General features: G+C 41.4%; 1 protein-coding gene across 6 annotated transcripts in view; it reads left to right on the top strand.

Annotated features, from left to right (window-relative positions):
* Window positions 1-15,287, top strand: part of PECAM1 (platelet and endothelial cell adhesion molecule 1) — a 39,561-nt gene that overhangs the window by 8,308 nt on the left and 15,966 nt on the right. For 2 of the 6 annotated variants that reach the window (XM_033138854.1, XM_033138855.1), the window contains exons 4-13: window positions 1,651-1,950; window positions 2,158-2,433; window positions 4,454-4,705; window positions 5,340-5,621; window positions 6,101-6,382; window positions 7,345-7,452; window positions 8,101-8,128; window positions 9,669-9,742; window positions 12,206-12,265; window positions 13,802-13,870. In XM_033138854.1, the coding sequence (XP_032994745.1) occupies window positions 1,651-1,950; window positions 2,158-2,433; window positions 4,454-4,705; window positions 5,340-5,621; window positions 6,101-6,382; window positions 7,345-7,452; window positions 8,101-8,128; window positions 9,669-9,742; window positions 12,206-12,265; window positions 13,802-13,870 (1,731 nt within the window). The remainder of the gene's footprint in view (window positions 1-1,650; window positions 1,951-2,157; window positions 2,434-4,453; window positions 4,706-5,339; window positions 5,622-6,100; window positions 6,383-7,344; window positions 7,453-8,100; window positions 8,129-9,668; window positions 9,743-12,205; window positions 12,266-13,801; window positions 13,871-15,287) is intronic. The other 4 variants (XM_033138857.1, XM_033138858.1, XM_033138859.1 and 1 more) reach the window with 2 other exon arrangements.

Genomic DNA, 15,287 nt, shown 5'->3' with positions numbered 1-15,287 from the left:
GGCGGATCTTTGCACCCCAGCGCCACATATGCTTAAGACAGCCCTGAGCAGCTATAAATGAGTAGAGATTATATCACTCATTAAAAGTTTGGGAAATAAAAATGTTTTGATTCAGTGTCTAAAACGTAGTCATGTAGCTTTCCAGGGCTGGCCTACCTATGAGTCAAAGTGAGGTGACAGCTTAGGGTGGCAGGATCCACAGGGGCAACATATCACGATGTTGATCTTTTTTCTCTGCCTTGTTCCTGATGTAGATCTTCACTCACCCCTTCTTACCTGGCGGGGAGAGGGGTGCGATTTAGTGGTTTGCCCCAGGTGCCAAAAAGTTTTGAGTTGGCCCTGTAGACACCAAATGAGCATCTCTGGCATCACCTTACCCCATATATGACCACCTAAGCACTTTGATCTATGGAACTGGCACTGTTACACATGCCACATAATGTTCATTCCACGCTTGTAAGAAATCAGTATTTGGGTGTGGCAGCACCTACACTTTGGAACTCCCTGCCTATTGAAACCAGTCACATGCCTTCACTACTCTTTCTCTTTCCTGCTTAAAATATTTTTGTTTGGGCAAGTGGTAAACCTATCCAGACATTTCAAAGTTAGATCTGTCTAAATCTGTTTTAGCTTATTAATTAGTTTGGAATGTTTTTGAATGCCTGTTTTTAACTGTCTTTAATCAATAATTTTAATGTATTACTTTTTTTGTAAACTGCTTTCAGGTTTTATTCCAATCAAGCAGTATATTAATTTTGCTAGAAAAAGTTAAAAATCTGGGACACCACAGAAAAGGCCCTGTCTCCAGTCATCATCTGCCATCCTTCTTCAATTTACAAATATGACCCAGGGGGAAAATGCTTACTTTCCGACTGTGTCTTCCCAGATACACTAATGACTCTGTTTTCAGTTTATGTCTACATAAACTCACCTTTTTAGGGGCCTATTCAGATAAAGGGAAGCAACAGCTGATCAGGCCCCTATATTGTATCCAGTGTTTTTTGTCTCTTGGTTGATTTTACCAGACTTATAGCACAACAGTACTGCTGTGCAACCTCTTTACGAGACAGGCTTGCTTGCTCCCTCCCTTATTATATGTCATGCTTAAATTCCACTCGGTACAGGCTGTGTTATCTTTACTTAGATTAATATGAAAAAATGGAAAATAAAATAGAAACTTGTCTAGTCCTACAACTGACTGGATAGTCTTGTGTTTTCTGCTGTAAAGGGGGAATTCATTTGCAAGTGGATCCCAAAAGACTGGGTTACAGGAGGGTTCCGCTTCAAAATGATCAGGAGGCACTGTTTTAAACATGTAGGCAAATCCTTTGCTTGGGATTACCTGTGTGTTTTGATTACAAAACATCTATATCGCCCACTCCAAGCTTTTTGGAGGCTTTTCTGGAAAAAAAAAATCAAATCTCCCTCAGCTGCTCTTTGCACTGAGAGTTCTTTTTTTTTGGTGAGAAACTGGGATGGGGAGAGATCTAGATCCATGTCCCTGCACCTGCTTTCTCTTTAAAAGATAAACAAAAAAGGCACCAGCAATCCTATCCAAGGGGTATTTAAAGTACGGTAACACCTATGGTAGTTTGCACCTCAGATAAGCATGTTCTGATTAACATCCCATGTTTGTTTTTGTTTCAAAAGGAATAACGAAGCCCATTCTGACTGCCGAGAAAACGGAGGTGATGGAAGGTGAAACAGTGTCTTTAAGCTGTAAAGCACCAGAAGAAAAGGCCCCATTTTCTTTAAAATTTTATAAAAACCACCAGCGTGATTCTGAACAGCAGTGGGAGAGGCATGCATTTACAGAAAACTTTGCCAAACTGGAATATCAAATTAATGCGGGGGACACCATTTTGTTTTTTGAATGCGAGGTCCATAAGACTTTGGGGGCTCAATCTGAGAAATCAGAGCGCAGTGACAAAATAATTGTAACTGTCATTGGTAAGTTGGTCAATTTTTAACCTTTATTGTCATTCCTAAATATTTAAATAGTTACTCCTGCATGTGTAAAAGGATTTCTAGTCAAAACAAGTAGGTGTAGGAATGAATGGCAAACTACCAAAAGCAAATCTTATACCATCTGTGCAGATGTTGTTTTATTTATGCTCGGTTTAAATATATATTGGTTCTGCCCCCCTTCTGTTGCAGAACCATTTTCCGTTCCCACCTTAACCATCCACCCACCACAGAACATTACAGAAGGTGATAACCTGCGTGTAGACTGTACAACCATCGCACGTCACCAGGATCGAATCAAAATTGAAATGATAATCCAGAAGAACAAAACGATTCTTAACAGCACCAAGTCTGGTCCATCTGTGCAGTACTCTAAAGTAGCCACAATGGAAGACAATGGCAATTATATGTGTAAAGTGGAACTTGGGAGCGTGTCCAAAATCAGCACAGTAAATGTTGTGGTGGCAGGTAAGATCTTTCTCTCACTTGTGCAAATTCACACACATGGAATGCTGTTATTTGTACTAGGTCTGGACTTGTATGAGTATCCAGGGTTGGAATATCTAAAGATCTAGATTTATTACCCGAAAGATGAAAGTTCTGGTCGCAGTTGCTTTGGATGAGGATGATTGAGAGAGGGGCAGCAGTATACAGTAGGGGAATACTGTATTGGCCTGAATATAAGCCTCACTTTTTTTTTCCAAATTCCGACTGCGAAAAGTTAAAGTGCGGCTTAAATTCGCGACCTTACAAAAATTGGCTTTTATGATATCGCTGCTGAAACAGACATACGGTAAAACGGAATGGGTGTGAATGCCTGCGGAATTTTAAGGGAGCGGCTTATATTAGGGTATTGTCTCCCCCCCCTTGAATTTTAAAGGTGCGACATATTCAGGTGTGGCTTATATTTGGGCCAATACGATAGGCACATCGCCCTCCCCCATCTCACCCCACCCCACCCCACCCCTATTAGCACACTCCAACTTGTCCTACCTTCCATGTGGCTTCCCATCTGTGGTATTTCGATTGAAATTGGGGGAAAGGGTGGTAGCCGATCGCGCAGTTCCATGTACCTGTGTGTAATGTGGTCTGGCCTTCAGGCAGGCTGCAGCCATGTGCAGGAAATGCAGCTCAACCCAAAGGTTATGTATAATCTCCACTAATAAATCAGTTCTGTTTATCCAGCTGAAGTCGGAAGACTCCCCCCCCCCCGCTCCGCCCAAAGGGTTTAGCAGACAACACAACTAGTTTAGGGACTATTTCAAATGAAGCAATAGACCCAAGAGTGCTTTTTAGAAATCACACAGAAGTTGCATGCACCTACGAGTAATTGCATTGTAGTCAGGCCTGCTTCTAATTTGATTCAGGCCTTTCCATGCTGCAAGGGGAGAATTTCATTCACGTTTAATGTTTGATGTACTATTACTGTTCACTTATAGCTGCTGATTTATTTGTGTGCTTTAGAGTTCTAGAAACAACTGTGTTTTGCAAGAATGCATTATGTACTTGGTGCCTTTGTGTGGAGACAAAAAAATGTAATCGTGAACTAAAAAACTAACAAACTAAAACGCAAACTTTCACAGTCATCTACAAATGAGGGACGCGGGTGGCACTGTGGTCTAAACCACTGAGCCTAGAGCTTGCCGATCAGAAGATTGGCGGTTGAAATCCCTGTGACAGGGTGAGCTCCCGTTGTTCAGTCCCAGCTCCTGCCAACCTAGCAGTTCAAAAGCACGTCAAAAGTGCAAGTAGATAAATAGGTACCGCTCCGGCGGGAAAATAAACAGCATTTCTGTGCACTGCTCTGGTTCGCCAGAAATGGCTAAGTCATGCTTGCCACATGACCTGGAACCCGTCTGCAGACAAACACCGGCTCCCTCGGCCTATAGAGTGAGATGAGTGCCGCAACCCCAGAGTCGTCCGCGACTGGACCTAATGGTCAGGGGTACCTTTACCTTTATCTTTTACAAATGAGTAGGTGAATGAACAGGTCCATTTGTAATAAAAGAGCAAAAATTAATAATCTTGACTCCACGCAGCACGGCATGGCATCTCCTGAAAATTAGAAATTGAGGAGCAGGGAAAGCTGTGAAGTGAATGTTCATACTGTGCATGATTTGTGACATTACTGAGCTGCATGACATTAAACAGCATTTTTCATATAACTTGTTGAAACACTTGTCAATTAGTGATGCATTGCAATATAATATGCCACTTTCATACAAGCAAGATCAGTCTGAGTTTATACCATGTGTATTCAATAAGCAGAGGGTACTGTTAACTTAACACATGTAAGGAATTCCAGGCCTTGAACTGGAAATCTCATGGTCTGAGGCTCAGGCTTGGCTTTTTTTAGGTGCCTGGGACTATGTAGACCTCTGAGATCCTCCACCAATATTGAACGATTGCATATTTGATATATTATAAATGGATCATGTGGAAAGGCTCTAGATAGATAACTTATTTGTTCCCTACATATCTTTTGCAGAACTGTTTTCCAAGCCGATTTTAGTTCATAATCAGACAAGATGGGATGAAAACAGTTTGTTACAAATTGAATGTCAAGTTAACAGCTCACTGCCAATACATTTCTCAGTCATAAAAGACAACAAAGTAGTGGCAAGCAGAGATGTCTATACTGTTACCAAGGTCCGTGTAAGTGACACTGGAGTCTATGTTTGTCGAGCTGAGATAAATGGGATTGCCAAGGAGAGTGCCCCTGCACGGCTACACATTTATGGTAAGCTGATTGAGAAATATGAAAGTCTTTCATATGTTGAAGCAATATATAATTATTTGCAGAATGGCGGCTTTCCTGGGTATACTCACTAATGCGGATAGGTGATGGCCCCAGCAAAAGGGAGGTCAGTAGCCACACTCAGACAAGAAGGCAAGGTAAAGCAGCAATTGCAACATGGAGAGGGGTCTAAGCAGGGCCGTCTTAGAGGGATTGGCCGCCGTGGTGCAGTGATCCCTTGGCACCCCTGGCCTGCTGCTTCTCCGCCTGCCTCCCTCCTGCGCTGGCTGCCCCTCGGGAGGGGGGGGCGAGCAGGGGATGAGGGCCGTGGCGTTGGAGCGGGCGCTCGAGCGCTGGCGGGCGAGGGATGAGGGGCAGGTGGGCGCTCGCACACCGGCGGGCGGGCGGGCTGCAAGGCGGCGGGTGGGCGGGCTGCAAGCCGGCCGCCCTCGCCTCCTGGAGCCCCAGCTGGAGTGCTGGAAGGGCGTGTTCTCTGTGCGATTAGAGTTCTTCAAGTGCACAGAGCATTGTTTCCTGGCAGCTTTGTGCATTTCTCATTAGTCACCTTATGAAATGACTTTAAGCAGGATTATTCATGCAGCGGCTTATGCACCTATTTAATTTGATTTTTTTCCAGCTCCCGTTTCCAAACCAAGACTTTCCCCACCGACTTCCCAAGTAGCAGTGTTGGGGAAGTCATTCACTGTAAACTGTTATTCCAGTAATGGAACTCTACCCATAACATATACTCTGTACAGAGGAGGCATATATGTTAACAAGACAGAAGTAAAAGTAAATGAATCAGCAAAGTTTTGGGTCAAAGCAACCAATGCACATGTTCCAGAAGACTACAGTTGTGAAGCTAAAAATGGCCATTCCGTTCCACAACGAAGTACTAGGGTAAACATTACAGTGATAGGTAAGTGTCTGGTGCTTTTTTAAAAGGGGCACTTTGTTTTTGTTTTTGTTTTAGAAGGTTAAATGCTTTAACTCTTCTAAGCAATACACTTTACTATACATCATTTCATATCTGTAATAATTGTAATAATTTTGATATATACACTTTGACACAACTTTTAAATATATTCAGAAACACTTATCTGACTGTTTATTACTGCTTTATTTTTAATTTTAATTTTATGTAATTGTTGGAAAGATATAACTCAATGCAACCATGTTAAACAGTGACTTCTTTGAACTCAAAACAAGGAAACAAAAGTACTAAATAACTAGGTTGTATTGGCAGAGGTTCCTCCCATGAATTGAATGAATTCATTCTAGAAATGAATTCTATGTATAATCGTTCTTAACTTAATCTACCTCCAGCATTTATAATTTGCCATCTAGCCAGCACTTCTCCACTGCTGTTCAGCCTTTTCTCCGTACTTTAATCCACAGCTCCAGTTGGCAACATAAGCTTGGGGAGACTTTCACAAGGAGATGTGGAAGATGGCAAAGAGCTCGCAATCTCCTGCTCTGTTGATTCAGGATCTTATCCTATTGAGTTCAACTTCTTTAGAGAAAACCACCCCAAACCTTTGTATAAAGTAACAGAGAAGACAAAACGCATTGCTGTTTGGTACAGAGATAGCCTTACAAGCCAAGATGGAGGGAAGTACTTTTGCAGAGCTGACAACCAAGCAAAATCACCTGTAGAGAGCAACATGATGATTGTCAAGGGTACGTTCTGTTCATGGATTGATTTTTTTGGACATATGGTGCCATATCATTCGAATTGACGAAATTCTTTAAATAGCACCTCGGGTATTAATGCATTTTGATCCAAATGCTACCCATATTTCAGGAGGCTCCAGATAGGTGTATTCCAAGGTAGCCCAGTTTGGACAGTTATTGTTGGTCATGGGTCTCCAGAATTGTGTACATGACAGTAAATATATGTGGTGACAGAATGTCTTGGATCCCAAATCCTCCTTCATTTGTATTTGCATTTTCTGCAAGGATATTCTTGGCATAAAGGGGAAAGAGAATAGTGGCCAGAAGCAAGGAGGATGAGGCTCACAAACCTCTTCAAGGCACACCTGCAGTGTAAACTTTAAAGGGGTTTTAGCAGATGTTTCCTCTTTCTAGGAAACCCTGGAAATGTTGTTCAGCAAGGGGGTCCTTGGGGTCTCTAGCGGTGAATTGTCAGCACCCTCATGTCATGTCAGTGGAATGATGCTTCTCCCTGATGTTAGAATGAGGGAAATCAAATAGGAGGGTTTGACAACATTACTACTCCCTACATCAGTGTTGCTTAAGTTCCAGGTTGCCTGTTTATTGAGTATTCATCCTGATTTGTTTTCAGGGAGGTTGGGTGGATTTGTGTCAAGCAAATATTTATCCTACATTTTCCAGTGCATCTTCCTGTCACTTTCCTTATTTGAAAAAGTCTGATTGGGGAAGTGGGAAAGTGACAGGATGAATGCTCAATAAACAGGTCACCTGGAACTTAAGCAACATGAGAACAGGAATGATTTTAGGGGTGGCGATGTTTGTACACATTTTTCATACTTATGTGGAATTGCATCCCTGAGCACCAGAAGAGATTTGTTACTTCTTGTGAAGGATTGGTGTTGTTGCGGGGGATGGTGGTGATACCAAACCGTGCCTGATGCATGATCTGCTTTTCCCTTAATTTTTAGTTGTTCTTGCTTCATGGAAGAAATGGCTCATTGTGGTAATCATCACGGTGATTCTCCTTGGTGTTGCCATTGCGGCTTCCTGGTGGTATACTCGGAAGAGGGCAAAGGGTAAGATACTTTCTTTAGCATTCAGATGTGTGGTGAATAGAATAGATGCTTTTCTGTCTATACCCAGGGTGGCTATAGACTAGATGCTGCCCTCCAAATGTGTAGAACTGCAACTCTTGCCGTCCCTGACTTTTTACCATGCTGGCTAGGGCTGATGGGAGTTATAGTCCAGCAACGCTGAATAGTGCTTTTCTGATGAAAGTTACAATATTTTGGTCAAAACTGTGGGTCTGGTCTTTTTGATTGCTATAGTGTGACAGCGAAGTTCATGAAAGTGGTATTTAACGCTCATTACAATAACTAAACGATTCCCTTTTAAAGTTTAATCATTTTATTTGTATTTGCAATAGCTGACAAATAAAATTCAATGTTGCCTGTCCCTGTGTACCACTGTACACATTCATACTGTACACATAACTTTGTGAGTTAGTAACCCCAGGTTGTTATTAACAACCAAATACCAATGCTCATTGCTGGACGTGGGGTAGTGCTGGGTGAGCTATGAACGGTTAGTATTCAGAGTTATTCATCCATCAGTGCAGCAACAACATATGTGCTAACATGGTTTGCTTGTTCATTTATTTATGCAGTTGACTTTCTATACATGTGGTATATTTTAGTAACTTGCTGTTATTTTCCCTTATGAAGCTAAAGGCAGTCCTTTGGAGTTGACTAGGTAGGTTGGCTTTCTTACTGTGCTAATAGTGAGTTAATTCTAATAAATGTGGTGATGATGTATCCCTGATGCTGTCCTGAGCATAAGCATGTTCAGGCATTCACCTGAATATTCAAATGCTCAAAGGGTGGACAGGAGCAGGAGTTTACATGCAAACCCTGCCCACAACATACTTGCGCAAAACCCACCTACCCCAGCCCCCAATCTTCCTCAGATTGCATGGGGTTCTTCTCATATCTGCTTGAACGCAAAAAGACTCCTCTATGTTGTCAAAAGCCCTGCTTTTATCAGAGTCAGCAGTAGTAGGAGGTGTTCTATTCACATGCAAGAAAATGCCAGCAAAAGCACTTTGCAGACATCACCCATGCAACAGGAGGAAGACTGGGGGCTGGCAGGGTGGGTGGGATGCAAGGAGCACACAGATGTTGGGGATAAGGTTTGCATATTCACCCCAGCCCCGTCCACAGATGTGTCATTTGCAAATCTTTTGCGGTGGAAATGGTAACCATAATCCAAGCAGATACAGGAGTTTGTGTTAAGAATGCCAGAAGAGTAAAGAAAACAGAAGACTATGCCACCGAGGTGCTATCCTCTCCCTGCAGTCATTTTACTGCCTTTCTGCTAGTGTGGTTTTCAGTGTTAAACTACTAAAGCAAACAAATGAGATAAAATATAAAGTTGGCCTGGTGGGGTGGGGGCGACAATCTAACTGTAGCAGGGAAGCATTATGCCTCAACAACCCTGGCAAACAAATTAGTTTGTTTCCAAATAATTATTTTGCTTTTGGATTATTCATATAGTTAATGTTGTGAGCCACTTTAAAGGCAAAGCAGGACACACACCCCCATTGGCACATTAAAAAATATCATATAAATAGTTGTTTATAAGAATAATTCGGCTTTTTATTGTCCTTCAGACCTGAGGCTCTTCTGGTATCACATTTCCAATGAAAAATGGCCTACCCGGGGCCAAGCCAACCTAGATTGTAAATGCCAGGGACTTGTGATAAGGGTAAAGGTAAAGGTAAAGGACCCCTGACAGTTAAGTCCGGGTCATGTGGCTAGCATGACTAAGCCACTTCTGGCAAAACCAGAGCAGCGCATGGAAACGCCGTTTACCTTCCCACCAGAGCGGTCCCTATTTATCTACTTGCGCTTTTTGGTGTGCTTTCAAACTGCTAGGTTGGCAGGAGCTGGGACTGAGCAACGGGATCTCATCCCATCGCGGGGATTCGAACCGCCCACCTTCTGATTGGCAAGCCCAAGAGGCTCAGTGGTTTAGACCACAGCACCACCCATGTCCCACTGTGATAAGGGTGCTTACCATCAAAAGGCACATCCAATGATGCCTTTGCACATCTATGAAACAGCTTAGTGTCTTAGAAGCATCTGCGGACACTCCATAATTCTTTAGATTGCATGTCCCCAGAATTATATCTCTGACATCAAGGGGAAGACTGAGCTTTATTAAAAGATGACCTTCTGTTGTTAAAATACCAGTGCTTCATATTCTGTTCTTTGTTCTGTTTTTCATTTCTCAGTTCTATTGCAGCAACCAATTCAGTGGGTGAGAAGCTGACACCACGACAGAATAATGAAGGGGAATTCTATTTCGGTAGCTTATGGTTAATGACCTTATTGATAGTGTCTGCTTCAAACTCTTTTCCCCCTTTCTCTCTCCTAGTCTTAGAACCTCCACCTTGAAATCATGCCATTATTTAGACCTGGCCCAAACAAAAGATTCTTATTCATATACACAAAAGGGTTGACTATATTTTGTTTTTCAGTTGAACTTGGCTTTGATAGATACAGTTACATAGGGACATGGGCCACATATTTTGTTATTATTAATTATATTTATATCCCGTCTTTTCCTCCAAGGAGCTCATGGTGGCATACATGGTTCTTCAGTTTTTTGTGTTACCTCCACATGTGGTGGGAATACCCTAAAATCCAGCCCTTCTGGACAGCAGTCCTACAAGAGATATGCAAAATAACTAAACAGGTATTAGAACTCACCCCAGAACTGGCCCCACTGAACATCTTCCAAGATCATAATGACCACTCGCATTATACACATCTTATAACCCACCTACTCTCAGCAGCCAGAAAGAAGACTCATAGTCAGACACTGGAGAGACCAGTCAGGAGTAAACATGGACCGATGGTACCAAATTGTATGGGAAACGGCCTTAATAGAAAAGCTAACCAATAAACTGAAACTGACACGGGGAAATGATTATTTTTCTCCTTCCAATAAAGCAGAAAAGTTGTCCAAATATAAACAGTTAACTTATTAAACCTCACAATAATTTCATAATTATCTGTCTATGTATTTCTAATAATATCACCAAATCAGTAATTTTTGATATAACTGTAAACACTACTCTTATTATTCCAAAAGCGAAACCTTCGTCCGGTTGTAAATATTAAGGTTATACCAGCAAGAATGAGACTTTCTGTAAAAAAAATGTTTTAAATCAAGTCTTACTGACTAGTGATTTAAATCAATTTGCTTTAAATCAAATCCACCCTGGCTACAAGCATCCTCTGCACCTTTCAAATGATGTGGGTGAAGTAGGAGAGTCTTGGGAGGGGGCTTCCCTTATCCCTTTAGCTGCCACTGTAGAACCTGCTATGCCACCCTGGCCCTCAAGTAGGGATGGGGGAGAAAATAAATTCAGTCCAAATTAAAAGGTGGACGTACTCAATCTGCACTTTCTAAAACAATCCGCAAAGCAAAATACAGCTAGCCTTCATAATTTGCATTTCTCTGAATTTTGTAAAGAATACAAAAATGCATTTGATTAGCAGTAACTAGGATTGCACTGGTTTCAGATGTCGAAGTAAACCACATTTATTACTAACCAGGAAAGGGTGGGATTCAGGTAGGTAGCCGTGTTGGTCTGACGCAGTCGAAATAAAAATAAAAAAATAAAAAAATTGTCCAGTAGCACCTTATAGACCAACTAAGTTTGTTCTGGTATAAGCTTATACCAGAACAAACGTAGTTGGTCTATAAGGTTCTACTGGACAATTTTCTTTTTATTCAGGAAAGGGAGGGGTAAAGGAAAGACCAAATACACCTGAGGAGAGTGTGAGCCTGCTAGACACTCTCAGGTGGACTGTGTGTTGTGTGTACTGGACTGCTAAGTATGATGTTCAGACATAGGAAATTAAGCACAACACTTTTATATCAGTTGTCTTGGCTTTGCATGATCCTAAAATGGAGTCTTTACCTGTTAAAATGAGACCCAGTAATGTTAAATTGGTCAAACATCAGCTGTCATAGTCAATCTAAGCAAAGTTCATCATACAGATGTGCAGTCAAAAGCACAGAAGAGTTGCCACCACGTAATTAGCATATATTCCAACATTTCTCTGATGAAAATAGGGATGTCCCATTGTGTAATAATAATTTTACTATTTATACCTCACACATCTTACTGGGTTGCCTTAGTACTCTGGGCAGTACTGTATATAAAAACATAATAACACATTAAACATTTAAAAAAAACCTTCCCCATACAGGATTGCCTTCAGACACCTCGGGGGTTGGATAACTCCATACCCTCCAACATTTCTCCAATGAAAATAGGAACATCCTATGGAAAAGTGGGACATTCCGGGATCAAAGCAGAAACTGGGACAGCTTCTATGAATCAGGGACGTCCCTGGAAAAGAGGGGCACTTGGAGGGTTTGAATTAGTTCAAGCTGGTCAAAGGAGCTTAAAGAGAAGCAGAAAAGAAGGGGCAAACAAACAAAAAAAAAACCCACGAGAGCTTCTCAAAGAGCAGGGCATAGGAAAAAGGAATAACCATCAGTGGAACAGGCTGCAGAGCATAGCTCAAGAATCAAGTGAGGGGCCTGACTGTGAGTATTTATAGCAGGCAACGATAAGGAAGATTCAAGGATGGGGCACACTGGAGACTGTGGAGGGCAAAACCCCAGATTTAAGACGTTCTATACGTGATATGTGATGATTCAAATATTGTGCATAAAATGGAGTTGTAGCTGTTTTTCAAACTGCTGCTAATTAGTTTGTCTGCTCATCTCTTCTTTTTTTTAACATTTTAGGGTCAGGTTATAATGAAGATGGTGAAAAAAATAATTTAAAATCAAACGAGGATTGTCAAGGTAACTTCTGGGTTTTTATTTTTGAGTGTATTTCTAACTTTTCAAGAGAGTATAGTTCATTGAGGATTAGAACAGAATCTGTTTCTTCCAGCTTGGAGTGATTTCACCCTGCTTGTATATCTTTTCCGGGGATAAATTCCAAAATACAACAATTTACATGGATGCCACTTGGATTCCGATACTGAAAGATTCCACAGAAAGCCTAATCAGGCTTGTTCCTGTTTTACAAATGTTAAAATATTTTAGAGGGACCTTTCCATCCTTACCCACTTCTTTTTAATCATAGCTGCTTTGACATTACTTGACATTTTGAATATGCAAAGAGATCTGTTATTATTTCTATCACCCACCAACAACGTCCCTGCAGCAAAGCAAACCTGCCACCTTCCACTACATGTTTTGTTGACACCAGGTCAACGCTATTAGCATAGCATATGAGCAAATGCTTTTAATGCTTTGATATAGCCCTGCCATGTTTTATACTGATTGCCAATCCAATGACTGAGTGGAAAAGCTCAAGTTAGCTGTTGTCAAGTCTTGCTAGATTCTACTAGGCACATTTTAGATTTATTTCCATATACGAATTACAGGCATGGGCTTCTCAATCCATGTTGGAGTCAGAGAAGGGGGGCAATTGGCTAAAGCTCCACATGCTAGGATCTCAATCCAGATTGGAGATAACCCACCTGCAATTTGTGTTAAACATGCTGCACTTCAGGGCACAGATTGGTAGCTAATATATGACCTAGTCTAGCTCTTAGAAAGACTGATACCTCCATTAGGCCTTGGGTTGCGTCAGAAAAGCTAGACTTCCTTTTTGCTTGGTTTAAAATTAGCTGAACTGTTCTTCATACTGCCCACTCAAAGAAATTTTAAGCACAACCTCGTGTTAACCAAGCAATTATAAATAGCACATTGTTGAATGAATTAAGATCTGCATGTCAGATATATATTTAAAATAAATACATATCCACTGAGAGAAGTAACAGCTATAAATAAATATAAATCTAATTGCAAGTTATCAGACATGGCTCATTCATGGGTTGCTTCTTCAGCAGCAATTTTATTGAAAGGTGGGGTCCAGATTTACTTAAAATTAAAATACAATATTAGATATGTATTTGAGGTTGCCACTTCTTGTTTCAGAGGCCCAAATACAGGGGGAGAGATTCTGCGGAAGGAGAGGTTGGGTCACATGTATACCATGGCTTCTCCTCCTCCTCCTCCTCTTCCTCCTCCTCCTCCTCTCCACACAAACATGGCAAAAGCTAGTCCCTACAAGTCTTTCCAACTCTCTGGGTTTGTTTTTGTCACTGGTGGAGGGAAAATCTGCTGCATTTATTGGGATTCCAAAATGGGGGGGGGACGACTAAAAAATTCTGAATTGTGGATGTAGTGTACACAAGCTTTGTTTTTGCATCCTCTGAAGTCAATGGGAGTGTGACTGGTTTATTCCAGAGATAGCAAAAAAAAACAGGCCTTCAGCAAGTTCAGAGTGTAATACAAAGAAACATCTTCTTGCTATTTTTGGGGCAGGACCTGATCTTGAGAATTCCGAGGTGGAATATACTGTCGTGCAAGTGTCGGCTGCTGACTCTTACAGAGGTAACTAAATAGCTGACTTGTGCCATTACATATAGCAGGAAGAGACTGGTGACTGGTGTCAATTGTAATTTTCCAATTCATTTTAGAAGGCGCAGGATTATATCTTAAAACCGTTGTTCCGCACTACTAGTAAACAGGAAGAAATAAAGCTTCCGCTTCAAGGACCAGCAGGTGTTTCTTCATAAACAGGACACTGCAGCCACCTGCATATAGTCAGAAAGGACACCAGAACCATGCAGTTCTGCTCGCAGCCCTTGGCACATAACCTGCATCCCCTATAGATGAATCCACACCATCCTAATTGCAGAGAGCAGGCGCGTGCATAAGGTGCATCCTTCCCCAAGGGTGCCTGCAGGCAATTGGTATTTTAGAAAAAAAGAATGGGTTGGGGAAGTGAGCTAACCCACATACTATAACCAGAGTCTAAAAATCCCACACGAAAAGGGAAAAAGAAAACAAGGGGAGACATGGTGGCTTTATTATGCATCCCCAGATAATCTTAACAGTTGGGTTCCTTTTTTCCTGAATGGCTGCCCTTAAGAGTTTGATTCTAGCACAGCTCATCTTGATCCATTTTGCATTCACAGATATAAGATCCCTGTTAATCTAATTTCACAGTAACAATAATATGCTGGGTATGTGTCCTTGTGTTGTGTATGGAAGTGTAGGCAAAAATGAGCAGCCATTCCAATGTTGCTCTCCCCGCAAAACGGCATGCCAGCATTTTTCCTTTTTCAATAATACGAGCGTGAATATGCCATTCCCAGGCTGAGTGTAGCAGGCCAATTGATTTAAAGGCTTATCACCTGCATGGAGCCATATAAATAGCAGCTCACTTTTTACTCTTTAAAAAAAAAGGTTTACATGTATGGCATTAATAAATAGTCTAACTGATTATAGTCTTTGTGCTACAATATAATCATTACATGGACCATTGATTTGTTTTACTTGGTAACATTAGCCTGTGTCTGGTCTGGTGTCATACTAACTTTTTATCCCAGTGGATGAAGCAGCATGCTTGGTCTGTGGGATTTGTTCCTGGGAGTGAAAGCCCGTAGGTCAGATCAGTGTCAATATGTTGAGCTGAAGCAGGACTTGGCAGGGGATGAATTGTCTGAATCAAGGATGTTGCTTGTTAGAAGACCTCTTTGGCAAACCATCAGGAGGAAGAAATAGGAAAAGGCAGAGGCACAGATCCTGCATTGCTTTGACCCAGACAGTAAAAAACCACTGGCATTGCTACCAGTCTCAAATATTTTGGCACAGATATGCTGGTAAACATAAAAAAAATAACCAAACCAAATTTAGAACTGGACAGAAGTATATGGGTAATGGTGTGTTTTAAAAAGAAACATGCACATTTATTGAAATGGTTGGTATTAAAAGTTCAGCAGTACTCTGCTATTTCATAGCATAT

This window comes from Lacerta agilis, chromosome 2, assembly GCF_009819535.1.
Source record: "Lacerta agilis isolate rLacAgi1 chromosome 2, rLacAgi1.pri, whole genome shotgun sequence".
Lineage (NCBI taxonomy): Eukaryota > Metazoa > Chordata > Lepidosauria > Squamata > Lacertidae > Lacerta > Lacerta agilis.
The sequence above is the reverse complement of the archived record's forward strand: the minus strand, read 5'-3'. Positions and strand labels throughout refer to the sequence as shown.